The sequence below is a fragment of the Haliotis rubra genome, unplaced genomic scaffold (genome assembly GCF_003918875.1).
Source record: "Haliotis rubra isolate DU_JTF1 unplaced genomic scaffold, ASM391887v1 Scf542, whole genome shotgun sequence".
Taxonomy (NCBI): domain Eukaryota; kingdom Metazoa; phylum Mollusca; class Gastropoda; order Lepetellida; family Haliotidae; genus Haliotis; species Haliotis rubra.
In genome coordinates, this window is record NW_025767238.1 from 35,928 (window position 1) to 58,319 (window position 22,392).

The 22,392-nt window shown below is 45.0% G+C and overlaps 1 protein-coding gene across 1 annotated transcript in view; it reads right to left on the reverse strand.

The window, feature by feature from the left end:
- Window positions 1-502: 502 nt before the first annotated feature.
- Window positions 503-22,392, reverse strand: part of LOC124253506 (extensin-like) — a 30,203-nt gene continuing 8,313 nt past the window's right edge. Inside the window, exons 2-4 of the mRNA XM_046687303.1 lie at window positions 18,640-19,080; window positions 2,699-2,975; window positions 503-2,534 (exon numbers count right to left, since the gene is read on the reverse strand). Coding sequence (XP_046543259.1) covers window positions 503-2,534; window positions 2,699-2,975; window positions 18,640-19,080 — 2,750 coding nt within the window. The remainder of the gene's footprint in view (window positions 2,535-2,698; window positions 2,976-18,639; window positions 19,081-22,392) is intronic.

A 22,392-nucleotide genomic window follows, 5' to 3' on the forward strand; every position in this document is an offset into this window, starting at 1 on the left:
TGCTCGGTGGAGGGCGGTACCTCGTCCTGGTGAGTGCTCGGTGGAGGACGGTACCTCGTCCTGGTGAGTGCTCGGTGGAGGACGGTACCTCGTCCTAGTGAGTGACCGGTGGAGGACGGTACTTCTTCCTGGTGAGTGCTCGGTGGAGGACGGTACTTCGTCCTGGTGAGTGCTCGGTGGAGGACGGTACCTCGTCCTGGTGAGCGCGCAGTGGAGGACGGTACCTCCTCCTGGTGAGTGCTCGGTGGAGGACGGTACCTCCTCCTGGTGAGTGCCCGGTTGAGGACGGTACCTCGTCCTGGTGAGTGCCCAGTTGAGGACGGTACCTCCTCCGGGTGAGTGGTCGGTGGAGGACGGTACCTCCCCCTGGTGTGTGCCCTGTGGAGGACGGTACCTCCTCCTGATGAGTGCTCGGTGGAGGACGGTACATCCTCCTGATGAGTGTTCGGTGGAGGACGGTACCTCCCCCTGGTGTGTGCCCGGTGGAGGACTGTACCTCCTCCTAATGAGTGTTCGGTGGAGGACGGTACCTCCCCCTAATGAGTGCTTGGTGGAGGACGGTACCTCCCCCTGATGAGTGCTCGGTGGAGAACGGTACCTCCTCCTGGTGAGTGCTCGGTGGAGGACGGTACCTCGTCCTGGTGAGTGCTCGGTGGAGGACGGTACTTCGTCCTGGTGAGTGCTCGGTGGAGGTGGGTACCTCGTCCTGGTGAGTGTGCGGTGGAGGACGGTACCTCGTCCTGGTGAGTGCTCGGTGGAGGACGGTACCTCCTCCTGGTGAGTGCTCGCTGGAGGACGGTACCTCCTCCTGGTGAGTGCCCGGTGGAGGACGGTACCTCGTCCTGGTGAGTGCCTGGTTGAGGACGGTACCTCCTCCGGGTGAGTGGTAGGTGGAGGACGGTACCTCCTCCGGGTGAGTGCCCTGTGGAGGACGGTACCTCCCCCTGGTGTGTGCCCTGTGGAGGACGGTACCTCCTCCTGATGAGTGCTCGGTGGAGGACGGTACCTCCCCCTGATGAGTGCTCGGTGGAGGATGGTACATCCTCCTGATAAGTGCTCGGTGGAGAACGGTACCTCCTCCTGATAAGTGCTCGGTGGAGAACGGTACCTCCTCCTGGTGACTGCTCGGTGGAGGACGGTACCTCCTCCTGATGAGGTACCAGGAGAACGGTACCTCCTCCTGGTGAGTGCTTGGTGGAGGACGGTACATCCTCCTGATGAGTGCTCGGTGGAGAACGGTACCTCCTCCTGGTGAGTGCTCGGTGGAGAACGGTACCTCCTCCTGATGAGTGCTCGGTGGAGGACGGTACATCCTCCTGATGAGTGTTCGGTGGAGGACGGTACCTCCTTCTGATGAGGGCTCGGTGGAGGATGGTACAACCTCCTGATGAGTGTTCGGTGGAGGACGGTACCTCCTCCTGGTGTGTGCTCGGTGGAGGACGGTACCTCCTCCTGATGAGTGCTCGGTGGAGGACGGTACCTCCTCCTGATGAGGTACCAGGAGAACGGTACCTCCTCCTGGTGAGTGCTTGGTGGAGGACGGTACATCCTCCTGATGAGTGCTCGGTGGAGAACGGTACCTCCTCCTGGTGAGTGCTCGGTGGAGAACGGTACCTCCTCCTGATGAGTGCTCGGTGGAGGACGGTACATCCTCCTGATGAGTGTTCGGTGGAGGACGGTACCTCCTTCTGATGAGGCTCGTGGGAGGATGGTACAACCTCCTGATGAGTGTTCGGTGGAGGACGGTACCTCCTCCTGGTGTGTGCTCGGTGGAGGACGGTACCTCCTCCTGATGAGTGCTCGGTGGAGGACGGTACCTCCTCCTGATGAGTGCTCGGTGGAGGATGGTACCTCCTCCTGGTGAGTGCTCGGTGGAGGACCGTACCTCCTCCCACGGAGTGCTCGGTGGAGGACCGTACCTCCTCCTACTGAGTGCTCGGTGGAGGACCGTACCTCGTCCTGGTGAGTGCTCGGTGGAGGATGCTACCTCCTCCTGATGAGTGCTCGGTGGAGGACGGTACCTCCTCCTGATGAGTGCTCGGTGGAGGACGGTACCTCCTCCTGATGAGTGCTCGGTGGTGGACGGTTCCTCCTCCTGATGAGTGCTCGGTGGAGGACGGTACCTCCTCATGGTGAGTGCTTGGTGGAGGACGGTACCTCCTCCTGATGAGTGCTCGGTGGAGGATGGTACCTCCTCCTGGTAAGTGCTCGGTGGAGGACCGTACCTCGTCCTGGTGAGTGCTCGGTGGAGGACGGTACCTACTCCTGGAGAGTGCTCGGTGGAGGACGGTACCTCCTCATGGTGAGTGCTCGGTGGAGGATGCTTCCTCCTCCTGATGAGTGCTCGGTGGAGGATGCTACCTCCTCCTAATGAGTGCTCGGTGGAGGACGGTACCTCCTCCTGATGAGTGCTTGGTGGAGGACGGTACCTCCTGATGAGTGCTCGGTGGTGGACGGTTCCTCCTCCTGATGAGTGCTCGGTGGAGGACGGTACCTCCTCCTGATGAGTGCTCGGTGGTGGACGGTTCCTCCTCCTGATGAGTGCTCGTCGGAGGATGCTACCTCCTCATGGTGAGTGCTCGGTGGGAGGATTGCTACCTCCTCCTGATGAGCCTCGTGGAGGACGGTACCTCCTCCTGATGAGTGCTCGGTGGTGGACGGTTCCTCCTCCTGATGAGTGCTCGTCGGAGGATGCTACCTCCTCATGGTGAGTGCTCGGTGGAGGATTGCTACCTCCTTCTGATGAGTGCTCGGTGGAGGACGGTACCTCCTCCTGATGAGTGCTCGGTGGTGGACGGTTCCTCCTCCTGATGAGTGCTCGTCGGAGGATGCTACCTCCTCATGGTGAGTGCTCGGTGGAGGATTGCTACCTCCTTCTGATGAGTGCTCGGTGGAGGACGGTACCTCCTCCTGATGAGTGCTCGGTGGTGGACGGTTCCTCCTCCTGATGAGTGCTCGTCGGAGGATGCTACCTCCTAATGGTGAGTGCTCGGTGGAGGATTGCTACCTCCATCTGATGAGTGCTCGGTGGAGGACGGTACCTCCTCCTGATGAGTGCTCGGTGGAGGACGGTTCCTCCTCCTGGTGAGTGGAGGACGGGAGACACAACTTTGACCCTGACGTCACCAAGACAAGTGGTAGAATGCTCCTGGTGCTGATGCTGAAACTTATTCTTGAAACATAGCTTTAACTTCACACTCATCTACACGAAATAAACATGCACATGTGAATTCTCTTTCATATGATAAAGAAGTCCTTTCACAACGTCTTGTCCAAGACTCACATAATTATAATAACCCCTGAAGGCAATCACCTGAAACTGAATATCTAAGGGTATCCAAAGTATCTGCGTATCCATCTCGTAGTTCTCGTTGAATGTGATCGGATCTGTTAATCTGATGCATCCCGAGCAGTTTGTTACTATGAAGAGTGTTATTTTGGCTAACAAGTTACTAATTTCACGCAGAGGCATCGCTGTCTGTCAGACATGACAGAGTAGGACATAGCAGCTGGACTGACATCTCAAGGTGTAACCGCTATAAAGTGCTTTACCAGAAAAAAACATCAACAGAGGCTGGAAGTATTGTGAAAACCCACATCTTTTCACAGTCAATAAATTCCACATCAGTAAAAGCTGGTTACTTTAACATCGGATTGGAGGTCTACGTCCCGAAGCCACTCCAATGTTACAAGTGTCAACGTTTTGTTCATAAAACCTTAATTTGCACTGGTACGGCGAGATGCTCCCATTGCTTTGGAGGTCATGAGAGTTCTGAGTGCACGAATAAGATTAAATGTGCCACCTGCGGTGGTCAGCACTTGTCCTCGTCCAAAACCTGTATTGCATTTGAGCACCGAACAAAGTCATTAAGTGTACCAACCATATACCTTATATTGAAGCAAAAAAGTTACTTTCATCTCAGTCTCCTCCTTCCACCAAAACATACAACTCCACAAACGTCAATGCCATCCACTTAAAATGATGAACACCGTCCTCTTTGACATTTGACCTTTGGTGACCTTGACAGCCGTGACTCTGTTTGGTAAAATGACACTTTGACCTACGTCTAACAGGTGTGGGCTTGCTTGGGAAAATTAGTAGACTGGGTCCCGTGATTTTACTTATTGACATCACTATTATAAAAAGAAATACGGAAAGGATTAAATCGAAAACGACAAACAGTTTTATTCTGGTTTTCCAACTCAGGATCTTTAGTGGAAAGAGCATCCTTTGAAAAGTGCTGTACAGACATAAAATCCTATCTTTGATGACAATGCGGCTACTCAAGCTTAACGAGGAGAAGACTGAACTGATCATACTGGACACCGAGAAGAACATCTTACCCTGCAATGCAATTCACCTTCTCGATGTTGCAGGATCTCCTACCACAGCCTCTGCCAAGGAGAGAAATCTTAGAGTCACTTTAGACCAGCAGCTGAGCATGAAACATCACATAACCAAAATATGCCAATCTGCAAATTTTCACTTGAGAAACATTGCCAAGCTTGGACCATGCCTGACATGATCTGCAGTTGAGAAACTAGTTCTGTCACATGTACATTTAGTATAAAAAAGTCCAGTTCACTTGCCTTTTCGTTTATTGAACGAACTTGTTAATATAAAATATTGTCCAGTCAACTCAGTATCAATATTTTTATAGCAAAGTTAGTGAGTGAGTTAATATTTAACGTCACATCGGCAATATTTCATCCATATAGTGACGAGAAATGTTTTATATAAACAATAAATTATAGTTGCTAAATAGTCAGTCATCGAAGGACTGTAAAATAAATAGAGTAACGCAGACGGAGTCTAACACTACAAGAACTACTCTGTATATACTACTCATGTAATACTATTTTATTTACGAAGACAATACAATATAAAAACGGGCTATAGATCGCCAACAACTGAAGGTAGATCACCATACTAGGGAGCATGGGGACGTACAGTACCTTTGCTACCTGCATGGACCCTAGTTGGATTTACACCATCCCTTCAGCCATTGGCGACAGAAGAGAAATCTAGCCATAAATTAAAAGCACACATATTCTACGATTAAAAACGCGGTAAGCCTCAATTTACTCTAAACGTGTTGGGACTTACGTAGCCCCTCAGGAGGACAATAATTTTACAATACGTCAACCCCCTTTGAGGGTACAGCCACTAACAATCTAAGTTGATAATCTAAACTACCAATTATAAAACCTTATCTATACTCTGCAAAAAAAGAAACGCACAGGTGAAAACTCAGGAATGTAAACACTTTATTTTGTTTCCAAATAAAACTTTAACTAATGATCGCACGAACGTAAAATTTCACATGGATGTTGTCAAGAGTCAGCTTTACAACATGCAGCTATCATTTGTCTCTGAAACCATTGCACCGGGCGTACAGATGGCGTGGAGGTCAGTACCTGTTGTGACCACCTCGAGCTTGCAACACAGCTTGGCACCTCCTGTCCATGGACATGATCAGTCTTTGAATCCGTGCTTGGGGATCCTCCTCCATTCCTCTCCTGCAAGGCTTGAGACAGTTGTTGCAACGTTTGGGGTTGAGGCTGACGACGTCGAACGCGTTTCCCAAGCTGGTCCCACAAATGCTCTATTGGGTTCAAATCGGGGATTTTGAAGGCCAGGGAAGAACTGTGATGTTCTGATTCGTCAGGTAGTCCATCGTGATGCGAGCCACGTGCGGTCTGGCGTTGTCCTGTTGGAAAACGTGACGTTGAGGGTTGATGACAGGTAAAAGATGACGTTGCAGAATTTCATCCCCTGTAACGAATTGCAGTCAGGTTACCACGGACGCACCAAGTCACTTCTCCCGTTGTAAGAAATGGCCCCCATACCATCACACTTCCTCTCCAAATCTGTCCGCTTCAACTACACAATTACGGGCGTAACGTTCGTTTCTCCGTCTATAGACCCTCGTCCTACCATCGTGTCTTTGAAGTTGGAAACGAGATTCGTCGCTGAACCAAATTCGCTGCCAATGTCTCCAATTCCATCTCTGGACGTTCCTGCACCATCGAACACGCCAGGCGATGATGAGGTCGTAGTGTGCATCCTACGTGAGGTCGTCGAGGGCGTATCCCGTGCTGTCTGAGGCGATTTCGATGGTCTCGCGGAGACGCGGCGAAGACCTGGGACGTTCTTCTGTTGTTTGTGTTGTTGGACGGCCCGGTTACGTAAATGGAACACCCGGATGTAGCGGTCCTGTGCAGCATTGGTTACCCGTGGTCTAACCACCTGAGGTCGGTCGCGGGTCGAGCCCAGTTGATTGTAGCGCCTCCATAAACGGGAAATTGTTGTGTGATGCACGCTGAAGTGTCTTGCAACTGATGACTGAGATTCGCAAGCCTCAAGACTCCGATGGCGATGTTCCGGTCAGCTTTGCTAAGTCGTGGTATGTTGAATTCGTCAGTAAACTGGCGTTGAAAGTGAATTGAACACGTTAAACTGCCTTCCTCATATACCCTACACTAACACTGGTTTATAGGTGGAAGCAACTTTCACGTGCATATCGTTCGAAGTGTCATTTACACGTGAAAATTTCATGATATTTTCAAAAACCATCATCAAACAACAATATTTCATGAAATGGTGTGTTTGAGCGATACTTAATGGATATGAACAAGTATACATTATGTTTGGTTAAAGTAACCGGGTTTTGTTTGCATAGAAATAAAATAAAGTTAATTTTAAATTTCATTATCACCTGTGCGTTTCTTTTTTTGCAGAGTATATTTACAAAACATATATCAAAATTCATTTAACAGATCTATCTCCTTTAAAAAATCAATGATTAAATGATAATTAACATTACTAAAAAGGTCCTTTACTGTTTTGACATTAAAATATCTACCCCTTATGATGGAGAATTCATCACAGTCAAGCAGGACATGCTTGACAGTGGTTCTCTCATCACAAGGGATACAAAACGGAGGATCCTCACCTTTTAATAGTTACTCATGAGTATATCTGGTGTTGCCAATACGACATCGTCGCATGATGACCTCTTCAAATCTGGACCGACAACCCAAGTAGGTATAACCAATATAGGGTTTTATTTCATGCAATTTATTGATACCTACCTGGGCGTCCCACTTCTTTTGCATCAAATCACTGATGTAAGTTCTTATGCTAGTTTTGTAATCAGAGTATGGGATAAGAAGTGGTGTCACAGATTTGTTGAGTGCTGCCTTAGCAGCAAGATCAGCCATGGTGTTCCCAGAAATGCCAACGTGGCTGGGTAACCAACAAAAGACGATGTCGCATTGGCGAGTAGCAAGATCATTATATAATTCGATTATTTCAAGTAAAAGTGGATGTTTGCAAGAGAGATTTTTAATAGCCTGAAGGCAAGAAAGAGAGTCAGAAAATATTATATATTGGTTATGTTTGGGATGTCTTTGGATATATTCGAGAGCTGTTAAGATGGCGTTTGCTTCTGCTGTAAATATAGAGCTGTTATCAGGTATTCTAGAAGATATTGTTCTGGATCCAATGACAGTGGCACATGCCACTGCGCCACCGTCCTTGGACCCATCTGTAAATAAGGATTTGTATGTATTATATTTGAATTTTAATTGATAATATTCTTGTTTATACTGTAATTCATTAGTTTCAGACTTTTTAAACTTTGTCATAGTTAGGTTAACTTCAGGCCTCATCAGTTGCCGAGGAGGAGAAGAAAGAAGACGGGAAGGAGATATATTATCCAGCTCAATGCCGGCAGCAAAAAGAAATGGTTTAATTCTGTGCGCAAGAGGCGGAACAAGAGAAGGCTTGTTGTTGTATAAATCCTCATAGAGGTCATTAAGGACGCAGTTATATGCAGGGTTAGATTTGTTTGAGAACAGTTTGGTAATATACTGTAATGATAATTTGATACGGCTTTGTGCAAGAGATGGCTCATCTGCCTCGATGTAGAGACTGTCAACAGGCGAAGTTCTAAAGAGCCAAGACAAAGTCTCAGACCTTGGTGGAGGACAGAATCTAATAGGTTTAGGTTGCTTGTGCAGGCTCCACCATAAAAGATGGAACCATAATCAATTTTGAAACGTACCAGTGATCGAAATAGATGTAGGAGGGTAGCTTGATCCCCTCCCCACTTAGAATTTGAAACGACTTTCAACAAGTCAAGTGCCTTCATGCAATTAGTTTTAAGTGCTTTAATATGTGGTAAAAACGTTAAGTGTGAGTCAAAAATAATACCCAAGAACTTGGCCTCCTTCACAACTTTGATGGGAGTGCCATTTAGAGATAGTTCCGGGTCTTTATGAGGCTTATATTTTCTACAGAAGTGTATACAATTAGTTTTTGACTTAGAAAATTTAAAGCTGTTTTCAAGACACCATTTATGTATTTTATTTAAACACAACTGCAGTTGCCGTTCAATGGTATGCATATGTTTACCGCGACAAGAAATATTAAAATCATCCACAAAAAGTGATCCATCAATTGAATCATTTAAAACCTTTGATAAACTGTTAATCTTAATACTAAATAATGTGACGGACAAAATACTACCTTGTGGGACACCCTGATCCTGATTGTAATGGTCAGACAGCGTGGAACCCACTCGGACTTGAAAGTGTCTGTCATTTAAAAAACTGGATATAAATTGAGGCAAACGGCCTCGTAATCCAAAGTCATGTAAATCTTTCAAAATCCCACGCTTCCACGTAGTGTCATATGCTTTCTCTAGATAAAAAAAGATAGACACTGCGTGTTGTTTATAAATTATAGCGTACCATACTAGTCTATTATTTATCATTCGTTCCATGGTTTTGCAAACGCAGCTTGTGAGTGAAACTGGTCGATAATTTGAAGGATCGGTATGATCACGTCCAGGTTTAGGTATTGGGATTACTATAGGATCTCGCCATGATGACGGAAATGTCCCCGACGTCCAAATGTCATAAAAAATATTTAAAAGGGTCTCTAAACAGGATTCTGGTAAGTGCTTCAGGAGTTGATAATGTATATTATCAGCTCCTGTAGCAGTATCGTGAGCTTGTTCAAGAGCAGTATGGAGCTCATGAATAGAGAATATTTCATTATAATCTTCCCCATTAACCGAATTAAAATTGATAGTTTTCTTCTCTTGCTGTTATTTATATGTTTGGAATTCAGATACATAATTTGAAGGGGAAGAGTGTTTGGCCAGAGTTTCACCAAGTTTATTTGCAATATCTGATTTATTAGTCAATAACTGGTCCCCCTCTTTAAGGTGGTGAATGCTACATTTAGAGCCCTTACCCTTGATTTTCTGGATCATGTTCCATACCTTTGATATTGGCGTACGGGCATTGATCTTTGATACAGACATTCGCCAAGAATAGCGTTTACTTTGCTTGAAAGTACGCCGTGCTTGAGCATTTAGAATTTTAAATTTATTCAAATTGTGGACCATAGGGTGACGACGGAAATAATGTTCAGCTTTTTTCCGTGCCTTTTGAGCATGGTTGCAGTTATCGTTGAACCATGGCTTTCTTATGTGTGGATTGACAGAGGACTTAGGGATACACTCATTGGCTATGTTATGCAGTTCATCAGAAAAACATTTTATAGCGTCAGCAACATCAGTGAAAATTTCAGGTTTAAGTTTTTCAGCACAGAGAGTTTCATATAAAGGCCAATTAGCCTTCATAAAATTCCATCTGGATGACGGAGGATCATCAGATGGGGTTACAGGTGTTAGAATTGTAGGAAAGTGATCACTTCCACAGAGGTCGTCATTGACGGACCATTAGAATATGTACCTGTACCAGGATGTAAATAAGTATGTGAACCATCGTTATAAATGCATAAGTCATTATTTGAAATGAAATCTTCAAGTAACTTACCTTTATTGCTTGTGTGTGCACTGCCCCAAAGTGGGTTGTGGCCATTTAAATCGCCCATTATGATACACGGTTTTGGAAGTTGATCATAAAGTGCTTGAAGATCAGTTAGTTGAAACGTCGACGATGGAGGAATGTAAAGAGAGCACACGGTAAAAACAATGCGCATAGTTATCTGAATTGCGACAGCCTGAAGATTGGTATGAATTAAAACAGGGCTGTGGATCACACCCTGTTTTACTAAAATAGAAGATCCACCAGTTGCTTTTTTGTGCCTGGTGGAGAGAATGAATGGTAAGCATTGTACTGACGTAAAATGAAAGTTGGCAGTTTCTTTTAAATACGTCTCCTGTAGACATATTGCTGACGGCTTATAATCTTGTATTAATAAGTGTAAATCATTATCATTGGTCCTGAGACCTCTGCAATTCCACTGAATTAGTGAACTGGAAATGCTCATGTTATAGGTGGATGCACGGGAGATCTATTTTCCCCTTTTCTAGGTGACTTACTTCTGTTGTGCCGATGGGAAAGAGGAGATACTTCCATGTCCTCCAAAGATTGAAATCTGTTATGTATCTGTACAGGGCCACGCTGACCCTTCGGTATACGATCTGAAGTATCATGTTTTGTGTTATTCTTCTTCACAACAGGAGATGGTTGTGATATCAATGTTGGAGCCAATGGTGACGTTGAAACTACTGCAGAATGATTTTCAGTCTGTGATGAAGAAGAACATGATGATTGTTGACGGCGCTTAACCTGTATTGGAGTCGAGGACTCAAACCATGTGTATTCAGTCTGGCAATCAACCGAATGGCATGAAACAGGTCTAGAAACAAGAACATTTGGAACTGAGGCAGAAGCAGCGGCCGCGTAAGATGGGCCTGGTTTTTCATGAGCCAGAACATATTTCTTCGCTTCTAAAAAGGTGATATTGCGGTCATGTTTGACTTTTGAAACTTTGGATTGTAACTCCACATGTAGGGCAGTCTCTAGAAGACGATGGATGATTTCTTGAGCAGTTTACACATGAAGGAGCTTTCACGCAGAGTTTACTATCCTCACATTTGCCACCACATTGATAACAGGCAGCCGTGTTGTGGCAGGACTTTGAACCATGACCATACCGTTGACATCTGTAGCACCTAAGGGGATTGGGGATGTAAGCATCCACCCTTAAATGACAGTATCAAGCTTTGAGTGATTCTGGTCGTGATGGAAGACCGAATGTAAATAAATATGTGTTGGTCTTAATAATTTCATTGTCTCTCTTGGAAGAAAAGCGTTGAAAAGCTGTAACTCCTTGTGAGCATAATTCCGAAACAATATCATCCTCATCCATGTCTGAAAGGCAACGGCCTACATCTCGGACAATGCCTTTGCTGCTGTTGAGGGTCCTGTGAGGTGAAACCGTCACGGCAACATTCGCTAATGACTTTGTTGACAGTAGGATTTGTGCCTGAATCTGCATTTTGCATTCAATCGGTAGACAGCCAGAACGCAGCTTTTTAATTTCTTTTACGTCGCCAGCCAGACCTTCTAAGCCTTTTGGAATGGCAAAACGATTCATTTTCAGTGGACCATCATTCGGTGAAGACATGACTAAAAAGTGAGACCAATTATCAGGATTAACAACAATTGGAGAAGTGTCATCCTCAGACGAAACTGAATCTTCAGATTCATACGATCTTTTTTTTGAGTGGGGGGTGCCATGTTTGTATTAAATATAATTCACCCTCCTAGCTCTCCACCCACCATGGAGTGTCAACAAGGACGATGCCTTATGCCTGTGGGCCTCCAACAGACGGCACTAAGGATACCAGGAGGGTGTACTCAAGCAGGAGAACATCTTGAAAAGATATGTCCTACCAGATTGACCCATGAGCCACCGCTTACTGGGTATATATGACTCTAGGCAAATTTCAAAATTAGTAACTATACACTTGAAATGCAAGTGATAGATTATTTGGCCAAGACTGTTGTCAAAACATGTTAAAAAGTTGAAGCATTTTGTGTAAAACAATAATACACAGAGCTTGGCATGACCAGCCGATTGGTTGAACCGGGCCCATTCAACCACCCGACTAGGTGAAGTAAGGGGCGAAGTGGTGTGTTGGGCAACTATTCCTGGAACCAGTGCCCTCAACCACAAGACTCCCGTCCTCCACCGACACAGGGGTGCAACCCACGGCAAATGGGTTGGTGGACCAAATATACCCCCGGGTCCACAACGGGGGGTTGAAGGGCGCTTAGCGTTACCCTGCACCCACCACAAGGAGGTGGTCCTTCATGGGTGCCTTTATAGCAAAGAAAAGAAACCGGATTAAACCAATTGATCTATCCATATTCTATGATGTCATTCTCTATGCACCTGGTAAAAAAATACACCTATGAAAGTTTCCTTAAAATCCACTTTTTATAACATTATTTTTCCCACGGTCACATAGTCCAGGGCATTACCCTAGACCAATGTCGGACAACTATGTAATTGATGACGTTAAGTTACATCAAACAAATCCAGGCAAAGAAGGTCACACAGCTGTTCAGGTCACCAAAGGTCAAGGGTCATTTTGACGAACCCAGGCTGGACTTCATAGACCAATACTGACATCTGTCACACAATTATATATTATCTCCATCCACAACTCCCCATGAACCACTAGAACAAGTTACAGTGAATACAACTACAGATGAAAGATACAGTGAATGAAAATATCACTCGTTTATCCAGAAAATAAAAAAAAGCAAAGGAGGAGAATGGTCAGGAGGCCACAGCACTTGGAGGAAGCCCCTCCTACAATATCCTATTAGGTTCAAAATATGTATGATTCTCGGGAGTATGAGATGAGCCCCTCACTCCCAGTCAATGGGAATAGGACTTCCTTCCGTTCTCGATCTCCAGTTGAACCACCTCAGACGGCTGCATCAACGTATTAAAAAAACATTGAGTGGAACTGCTGGGGGCTAAAGAACAGTTTTAATGATTTACAGCTACATGCAAAAGCTTTTAAGCCATCAGCATTTTGTTTAACGGAAACATATTTTAAAGATTCAGGACCCTTATTCTCGAAACGTTCGTCGCCCTAAGAATTCTTAACTTTGATCATAGCCAATGTGTTGAGAATGGGCTTAAGAAGTTCGTAGGGCTACGAACGTTCCGAGAATATCTAGCCTGATCAAATACATTTGAAACAATATAATTCTTACAACCTCTTTTTCCTCCAAGACCTAGGGCTACTGGAAAATCCTCATGGTCGGTGAGGAGGGATGTTATACACAGTCGTTTTCACCTTAATGAACCAATTCAAATTGTAGCTAAACATTGAACGTAGTAGTAGGAGTAATGGGGGTACAAGATCACTGAAAGGTCGCTGTAAAGCTTTATTTCATTAATAAAGCTTTGTCAGGCCCTTAGATCTCGCCCCCATCGCATATACTACTTTTGAACCCCCAGTTAACTTCCCGACCCCACGAGCCACTTCCTGATCACGTGATAGCTCTATATCGAGTTGACCTCGATGAAACAGTTTAATGTGAATCGCCTATGATTTCTTAGGTGTTCGTAATAAAGGCTTGCTGGGCTTTTTGTATCCCCTGTTCTCTATACTTATTTTTCTCGTGTTCGCTGATAGCAGACTTACGAGACTTGGACCGGATTTCTTGTTTCATCTTACGGTACTTGTCGAGTTCAGAGAGGATTGAATGAAATTCCTCCTCCGAGATCTTACTGTCAGTGAGTGCTGCTGAAATACTCTCGTTTACCTTGTTCAGCTTTGCTTCGGCTAGAACCCTGATCTCGTCGTGTCTCAATGCCTTACGATGCAGTCTGCGGGATACAAACTTAAACACCAACCCTGCCACCCCTACCACCCCAGCTGTTATCTCGATGCTTAGCACTATATGTGCGGCCACGATGATGGCTAACAACCCAACACCTGCCGCCCCTAGTCCCATGCTGGTTGCCATAAGGGCAGTATCAGTCCCGTCCACGATATTGAAAGCTCTATGGTACTTCTTATATAGTGCTTTCCGCCTGTCGCGGTCTTGTTCTAGTGAGCGTTTTACATCACATAACTGCCTCAAGCGGAACCCGTCTACGGTTTCCAGGGTCTTAGCGACTTCTTCTACGACTGGGTACAGACCCATTCTGTGTACATATAATATATCTTATGAGATACTTTCTAATTGTGTGCTATTTAATTTTTGCGTAGTGTATTTGAGGCTTATAAGGTCTAGAAAACCGCTCATGTATATATGTGAGAAGCTAATAACCGGCCATGTTTCCACACGAACCCCACAAGGGGTTACTAAGATGCTTACAGAACCCGTTAAGGGAGCCAACTGTATGACGATACGGCAACGTTGGTCATTGTATATGGGGTCCCAACCTATTAGCACCCCGTCTAAAAAGGTTGTCATTATCCCAGCAGTATCTAGCCCGAGATAGGCTTCTATGGCGAGTGTGGAGCCTGGTTTCATAATCATAAAACCCGATTGGAAACTGGGTACGTCAAAGTCAAACAAGCCAGACTCACTTACCATGTTACCCATGTTACCCGGTATTAGCTGGAAACCTATATTATTCCCCGTAATGAAAGCCCAGAGCAAGATACTGTTGTTCTTAATTTCGGAGATAAACCCATCTTTGTTAATCGAGATATAAGGTGTGGTGATGGTCATGTTGATCAACCATTCGGGTTCTTTATAGTCTGCTAGGGACACCCGCCTATACACGTTATCTTTTAAGCGTAGGGTGTACAAGGTGTCTTCCTCGCCAGGCTGATCGAATCCCTCTATGCCTCCTAGACCCCCTAGTGTGATTTTGGGTAGATGATCGGCCATTGCCGCCCGCCTATAGATGTTGTCTTTCAAGTATAGGATGTACGAGGTGCCGTCCACGCAAGGCTGATCGAATCCCTCCGTGTCTCCTAGACCCCCGAGTGTGATTTTGGGTATATCCATCATTGCCACCCGCCTATACACGTTGTCTTTCAAGTGTAGGACGTACGAGGTGTCTTCCTCGCCGGGCTGATCGAATCCCTCCGTGTCCCCTAGATCGTTAAGTGTGGCGTTGGGTCGATGCCGATTGGACATTGCTATAATACTATTACGAGATAGTTTCCAATTGTTTGTCTGATAATTTCTCAGGGGCGCACTTCGACCCCATGAAGTGTATGTTGTTCTTGGTTAGTGATATTGTGTCTTCCACGGTCACGATGACCCCCTGCAGACTGGTGTGGGAGTCGGCACCCACCCGAACGTAAACAGTGCAAACCTGATACTGGTGCCGTTTCGCCCACCAGAGTTTGACCCCCTTCACGATATCGACTTCATCCTGCGATGGTTCCCCTAGGTAGACTTTGATGACCAGAGTTGAGTTCGCCGGTAGACTCTCCAGGATGTTGACCACGCCTTCAAATTCAGACACCAGCTGCAATGTCACGTTTTGCACTCCCAGTTTACTCGATAGTATGTGGGCTGCCATACTGGCGGCTGGGCTGATGACTATGCTACGTCTCTGAGCCGGGACGGAAACCACGAGCAGGGTTCTGTTGTTCACGACTTTGTTTAGGTAGTTGTCTTTGTTCTCCGTGAACACGTAGGGGGAGCCGAGCCTAATATTGAGAAACCAGTCGACTTTAGCTGGTAACAACACCCACTTGTCATCGTCGGTGAAGACGAGGATATATGGCTTGTTTCGGGCGTCGGTAGTGCTCTCAATATGTTCTGTGTCAAACAGTTTGCACCCGAACGATGGGTATACCATCCATTTATCATCACCGGTGCTGACTATATCACCTAGGGTTCCACCGGAGGGGACTTCAACGCGTTTGTAAATGTTGTTTTTCAGTTGCAAGGCGTACAATTTACCATCTACTCCAGGGTCATCGAATCCGCGTGTGTCCCCGAGGTCGGATATCCCCACATTGATGCAGTTTTTCAACTTCATTCCGGGCCCTCGTGCGCTAGTCATTTTATGTGTTAACTGGTCTGTCAGATGGTGATCGTGTATGTGGCTGGTCTGTTGGGATGGTGATGGTGTATGTGGCTGGTCTGTGGGGATGGTGATGGTGTATGTGGCTGGTCTGTTGGGATGGTGATTGTGTATGTGGCTGGTCTGTTGGGATGGTGATGATGTATGTGGCTGGTCAGTTGGGATGATGATGGTGTATGTGCTCTGTTGAGATGGTGTATGTGGCTGGTCTGTTGGGATTGTGATGGTGTATTTGGCTGGCCTGTTGGGATTGTGATGATGTATGTGGCTGGTCGCTTGTGAATAATATTTGCAGGAAAGTTATGTGTATTTTGATTTGAATACATGTTAGTTGTCATATTAAGTATGGCAAAAAAGAGTTACAAGCTCGGTGTAAATTCGTACCGGTCAGATACTGAGAGAGGAAAGCATATTTTCCTTCGAAATACTCTGTCAGGCAAGTCAAAATAGTGTCCCTAGTATGGTGATCGACCTTCAGATGTTGGTGATCTATAGCCTGTTTTTCATCTTGTATTGTCCTAATAGTGCTATTAGTTTAAACCTTCCACACTAGTTTTAAGTCTAATTGTGATATTCTAGTTGTTTTACTCCCCTTCGATGACAGGTTTTATAGTATACACATATTCCATTTCAAAGTTAATCGTCCGGTCAGTATTATCAAATATTGGTCTACGATTTTGAGAAGTAAACCAGATAGATATATAGTTTACACAATTCAGTATTGAATAGTTTAAATGAGAACACGTCTCCGTGTCTGTTATGATTGAAAACGGAACATGGAGCGTGCCTAAAATCCTATTTGCTGATAGATTATGTCCATTTTGTACTAACGAAAAAGAAGATGAGTATCACGTACTCTTGATTTGTATTTGAGAAATAGGCCAACAATATTTGAAAATATAAGAATGTTTAACTTTATACAATTGTAATAATTTGAAGTAATTACAACTGTAGAGTGTATTTATTATATCTTAAACGAAAGAAACCAAGGTGAATTTTGTGATATTTTTTGTTGTTGTGATATTGGGCAACAATATTCTAATTATTGTCTATATGTGTACCTCACATTGTGCACAGGCAGATATTCCACTGAGCTTAATTGCATTGGGATTTTACCGAATAAAATATTGTTATTTAATATTTTTAAGAATTTGCATCTATTATGCATCCAAACCCATCTCGTCACCATATAGCTGAAATATTGCGGATGTGACGTTAAATTTTAACTAACTCACATATTTACTGTGTTCACGTTGTTGTTTTTTACTTCAGAAACATTATGTTGTCTGATAAGTATCATTTAGGGCGAAATTATAACATTTTTTTTTGCATTTTATGCCCTGTAATCACATACAAGCTTCTTTTAAATTTGACTTGATATGACCCTGGTGCTATGCATCCGACTATGTTGCGCTTACGAATCATCCTAAACTCATTCAATTTTAATCATTCTTGGGCAGATAAGGTATTGTTCAAGTACACTGCCCAGAAGAGAAAACTTTGACATTTAAGATATATTATTTTAAAAAATAACACTGACTTTGCTGAAATTTTCAAACCCACCGCCATTTTGGTTTTTCACACATGCCCAAAGCTGGAATAAGTTCAACCCAACTGCTACATCCTTGTATTATACTATCTTCCAGCAGCTCTAGTAATAAATGTCAGAAGGAGTTGTATTTTATTTTCCGGATACGTTACAAATTTGCATGTGAGTGGAGGTTAATGGGATAAATCATCGGTGAGGGATTTGCTGACCTGCAATTTTGTTCCATGTATTTGATATGAACTTTTTCCATGAATACACTGTCATTGTGAAATCGTTCTTCAAAATCTGATAATGACAAGTTCCTTCCATCAAATCTATGAATACGCAATGCCGTTTAGAAAGTGGTCAAATGTAACATTTGCTATAATTGGGATTACACTTTCTCAGTAAAGTTCACACCCTAGTACTTTTGTTGGGTTGAGTCCCATCCGGGATTCAAACCCACATCCTCAGAGTCAGGCACCCAATGGACAGAATACAAAGTCAGCCGCCTAACCCACTCAGCCACAGGGTGATGTTTTGTGAACTTTTGTGGATTGTGAATCACCAACTACCCTATGAAATAAAATGTCCCCACCCCTACCAGCGGAGTTGCTGTTTTGAAGAGCTGGCCACATATGTATGGATTCGAAATGCGGGAATTCCACCCTTCATCTAATATGAAACATATTTGTGATAAATTTTGTAAACACGCCCTTAATATTCTAAGGAATAAATGAAATGTTGGACGGAGTTGGACGATATTCATGAAAAGGTGATCATTGTTGTAAAAATATTCAATATCGGATCCGGTGTAATGTTTAGGATATCAGAGTAATCTAGCTGATAAGGGAATGAAAAGTTGGGCATTAAATGTCAAGAACTTACTTTATAGTCATGGACACTGGCAAACTGTGGGGATTTGTGTTATAATTAAGACAAAGATGCGCTGATATTGATAATCAGTCGTGGACTCCTGCACTTGAACTTGAATTTGACATTTATCGAAATGTTGAAGTTAATGTTTCCTTCGAAATATATTTGAATATTGCTGAGTGCGGCGTAAAACTAAACTCACTCACTCACTATCCAGAGGAAGCTCAGTACATTTTCTGTATTCTGTATTCCGAGTAATCTACGTTCATACATTGCCTTCCCAGACCAGACAAAGATTGTCCAGCCCTACATACTTTCTCCCTGTTATTAGTAATCCTGGGACCTTTTTATTATTGGAGCAACGTAGACAGTGTAGCAGATCAATGACCTGGCCTGTTGAGCTGGTGATGGCTGGCTGTCCTGTTGGGATGGTGATGGTGTATGTGGCTGGTCTGTTGAGCTGGTGATGGTTGGCTGTCCTGTTGGGATGGTGATGGTGTATGTGGCTGGTCTGTTGAGCTGGTGATGGTTGGCTGTCCTGTTAGGATGGTGATGGTGTATGTGGATGGTCTGTTGGGATGGTGATGGCTGGATGTCCTGTTGGGATGGTGATGGTGTATGTGGCTGGCCTGTTTAGCTGGTGATGGTTGGCTGTCCTGTTGGGATGGTGATGGTGTATGTGGCTGGTCTGTTGAGCTGGTGATGGTTGGCTGGCCTGTTGAGCTGGTGATGGTTCGCTGTCCTGTTGGCATGGTGATGGTGTATGTGGCTGGTCTGTTGGGATGGTGATGGCTGGCTGTCCTGTTTTGGATGGTGATGGCTGGCTGTCCTGATGGGATGGTGATGGTGTATGTGGCTATGCTGTTGGGATGGTGATGGCTGGCTGTCCTGTTGGGATGGCGATGGTGTATGTGGCTGGTCTGTTGGGATGGTGATGGTGTATGTGGCTGGTCTGTTGGGATAGTGATGGGTATATGGCTGGCCTGTTGAGATGGTGATGGTGTATGTGGCTGGTCTGTTGGGATAGTGATGGGTATATGGCTGGCCTGTTGGGATGGTGATGGTGTATGTGGCTGGTCTGTTGGGATAGTGATGGGTATATGGCTGGCCTGTTGAGATGGTGATGGTGTATGTGGCTGGTCTGTTGGGATAGTGATGGCTGGCTGTCCTGTTGGGATGGTGATTGGTGTATGTGTCTGGTCGGAAGGTGATAGGGTATGTGGCTGGTCTGTTGGGATGGCGTGTGTGGCTGGCCCGTTGGGATATTGATGCGTATGTGACCTACTTGTTGGCAAGGTGATGGAGTATGTGGCTGGCCAGTTGGGATTGTGATCGATATGTGGCTGGCCTGTTTGGATGGAGAAGGGGTTTGTGGCTTGTCTGTTGGATGGTGATTGGTGTATGTGGCTGGTCTTTTGAGATGGTAATGGTGTATGTGGCTGGTCTGTCTGGATGGTGATGGTAGTTGTGTCTGGTCTGTTGGGATGGTGATGGTGTGTGTGTCTGGTCTGTTGGGATGGTGATGGTGTGTGTGTCTGGTCTGTTGGAATGGTGATGGTGTGTGTGGCTGGTCTGTTGGGATGGTGATGGTGTGTGTGGCTGGTCTGTTGGGATGGTAATGGTGGTTGTGGCTGGTGTGTTGGGATGATGATGGTGTGTGTGGCTGGGCTGTTGGAATGGTGATGGTGGTTGTGGCTGGCCTGTTTCGATGGTAATGGAGGTTGTGGCTGGCCTGTTGGGATGGTGATGGTGAGTGAGTGAGTGAGTGAGTGAGTGAGTGAGTGAGTGAGTGAGTTAACATTTTACATCACTTCGGCAATATTACAGCCATATAGCGATGTAAACAAGGTAATCAATTTCAATAGCTGTGGAGAAAGGACCGTAAAATAACTAGAATATCACAGACATAAATGTAAAACTATTAATTAAATCTAAAACATTTTAACTATAGAGGACAGTACAATATATAAATTGGCTATAGATCGCCAACAACTGAGGGAAGATCACCATACTAGGGACCATGGGTTATGGTGATGGTGTATGTCACTGGTGTGTTTGGATGGTGATGGTGTATGTGGCGGGTCTGTTGGATGGAGATTGGTGTATGTGGCTGGTCTGTTGGATGGTGATTGGTGTATGTGGCTGGTCTGTTGGGTTGGTGATTGCTGTATGCGACTGGTCTGTAGGAATATTGATTGGTGTATGTGGCTGGCCTGTTGCGATGGTGATGGTGTATATGGCTGGTCTGGTGAGTGGTGAAGTGGTATGTGGCTGGTCTGTTTGAAATGGTGATTGTATATATAGCTGGTCTGTTGGGATGGTGATGGTGTATGTTGCTGGTCTGTTGCGATGATGATGATGTATGTGACCGGTCTGTTGGGATGGCGATTGATGTATGTGACTGGTCTGTTGGGATGGTGATGATGTATGTGGCTGGTTTGTTGGATGGTGAATGGTGTATGTGGCTGGTCTGTTGGATGGTGATTTCTGTATGTGACTGGTCTGTTGGGAATGGGATTGTTGTATGTGACTGGTCTGTTAAAATACTGATTGGTGTATGTGACTGGTCCATTGGGATGATGATGGTGTATGTGTCTGGTCTGTTGGATTGTGATTGGTGTATGTGACTGGTCTGTTGAAATATTGATTGGTGTATTTGACTGGTCCATTTGGATGGTGATGGTGTATGTGGCTGGCCTGTTGCGATGGTGATGGTGTATGTGTGGCTGGACTGGTGGGATGGTGATGGGGTATGTGGCTGATCTGTTTGGGATGGTGATTGGGTATATATCTGGTCTGTTGGGATGGTGACGGTGTATGTGAATGGTATGTTGGGATGGTCATGGTGTTCCACGACTGGTCTGTTTGGATGGTAATGGTGTATGCGGTTGCCCTGATGCGATGGTGATGGTTAATGTGGCTGGGCTGGAGGGATGGTGATGTGTTATGTGGGTTGACTGTTAGCATGGTGATGTGTGTGGCGGGTCCGTTACGATGGTGATGGTGTATGTTGCTGGACTGTTGGGTTGGTGATGTGGTATGTGCGCGAAAACAGATTGTTGATCCCTAATTGACTGTTGGGATGGTGTATGTGGCTGGCCTGTTGCGATGGCGATGTGGTATTTGGCTGGTCTGCTTGCATGGTGATGTGGTATGTGGCTGGTCTGTTGGATGGCGATTGACGTATGTGGCTGGCCTGTTGGGATGGTGATGGTGTATGTGGCTGGCCTGTTGGGATGGTGATGGTTTAAGTGGTTGGCCTGTTGCGATGGTGATGGTGTATTGGCTGGGCTGGTGGGATGGTGATGTAGTATGTGACTGGTCGAGGAAGAGCGTTCCTTTGCGCAATGCACCACTTCCACCCTTACTTCACCTAGACGGTTTAGAATTGTCCCATCCATCCCACATGTCGAATTCTAACTTAAAGGTTCATCACAATGATGATGTGGTGCTGCAACATGTATGTTGTATTGTATGATGTTATCTACGTTATGTTGCTAGGTTCAACAATCTGTTTTCGCGTTCGTTATATTAATTATTCCCCAGTCACTATCTTCACGCGGATGTATGGTGGTCTCCCGACAAAACTGATCCATTTGAACATTCATTCAATGTTGATGCACTAAATCTCTACTTTAACGGTGTTTGTGTCAAAACAGTTAGTAATCATAAACAGTTGGGATCAACATTTTCAAAAGATTGTAAATGGTCTGACCATATTGATAATATTGTAAAAATAACTTCAAAAATGATATCCTCTCTTCGTAAACTCAATTTTTTATTACCGCGCTCTGTGTTGAATAGAATTTACGTAATCATAAGACCCTATTTTGAATATGCGTGTGAAGTATGGGATGGATGTGCTCAATATCAAGCAAATAAATTAGAACATCTGCGATTAGAAGCAGCAAGAACTGTAACAGGTTTACCTAAATATACTCATCATGAACATCTGTATTATGAAACTGGTTGGGAATCTTTAGCAATACGTAGGAGAAAGCGTAAACTTCGCCTTTTTTACAAAACTCAGAATAATATGGCACCATCGTACCTTATTGATCTTGTTCCTGGGGACGTAGCATCTAAATGTAGCTATAATCTTCGCAACTCTGATGATGTCTCACTTCCTTTCTCACAATTA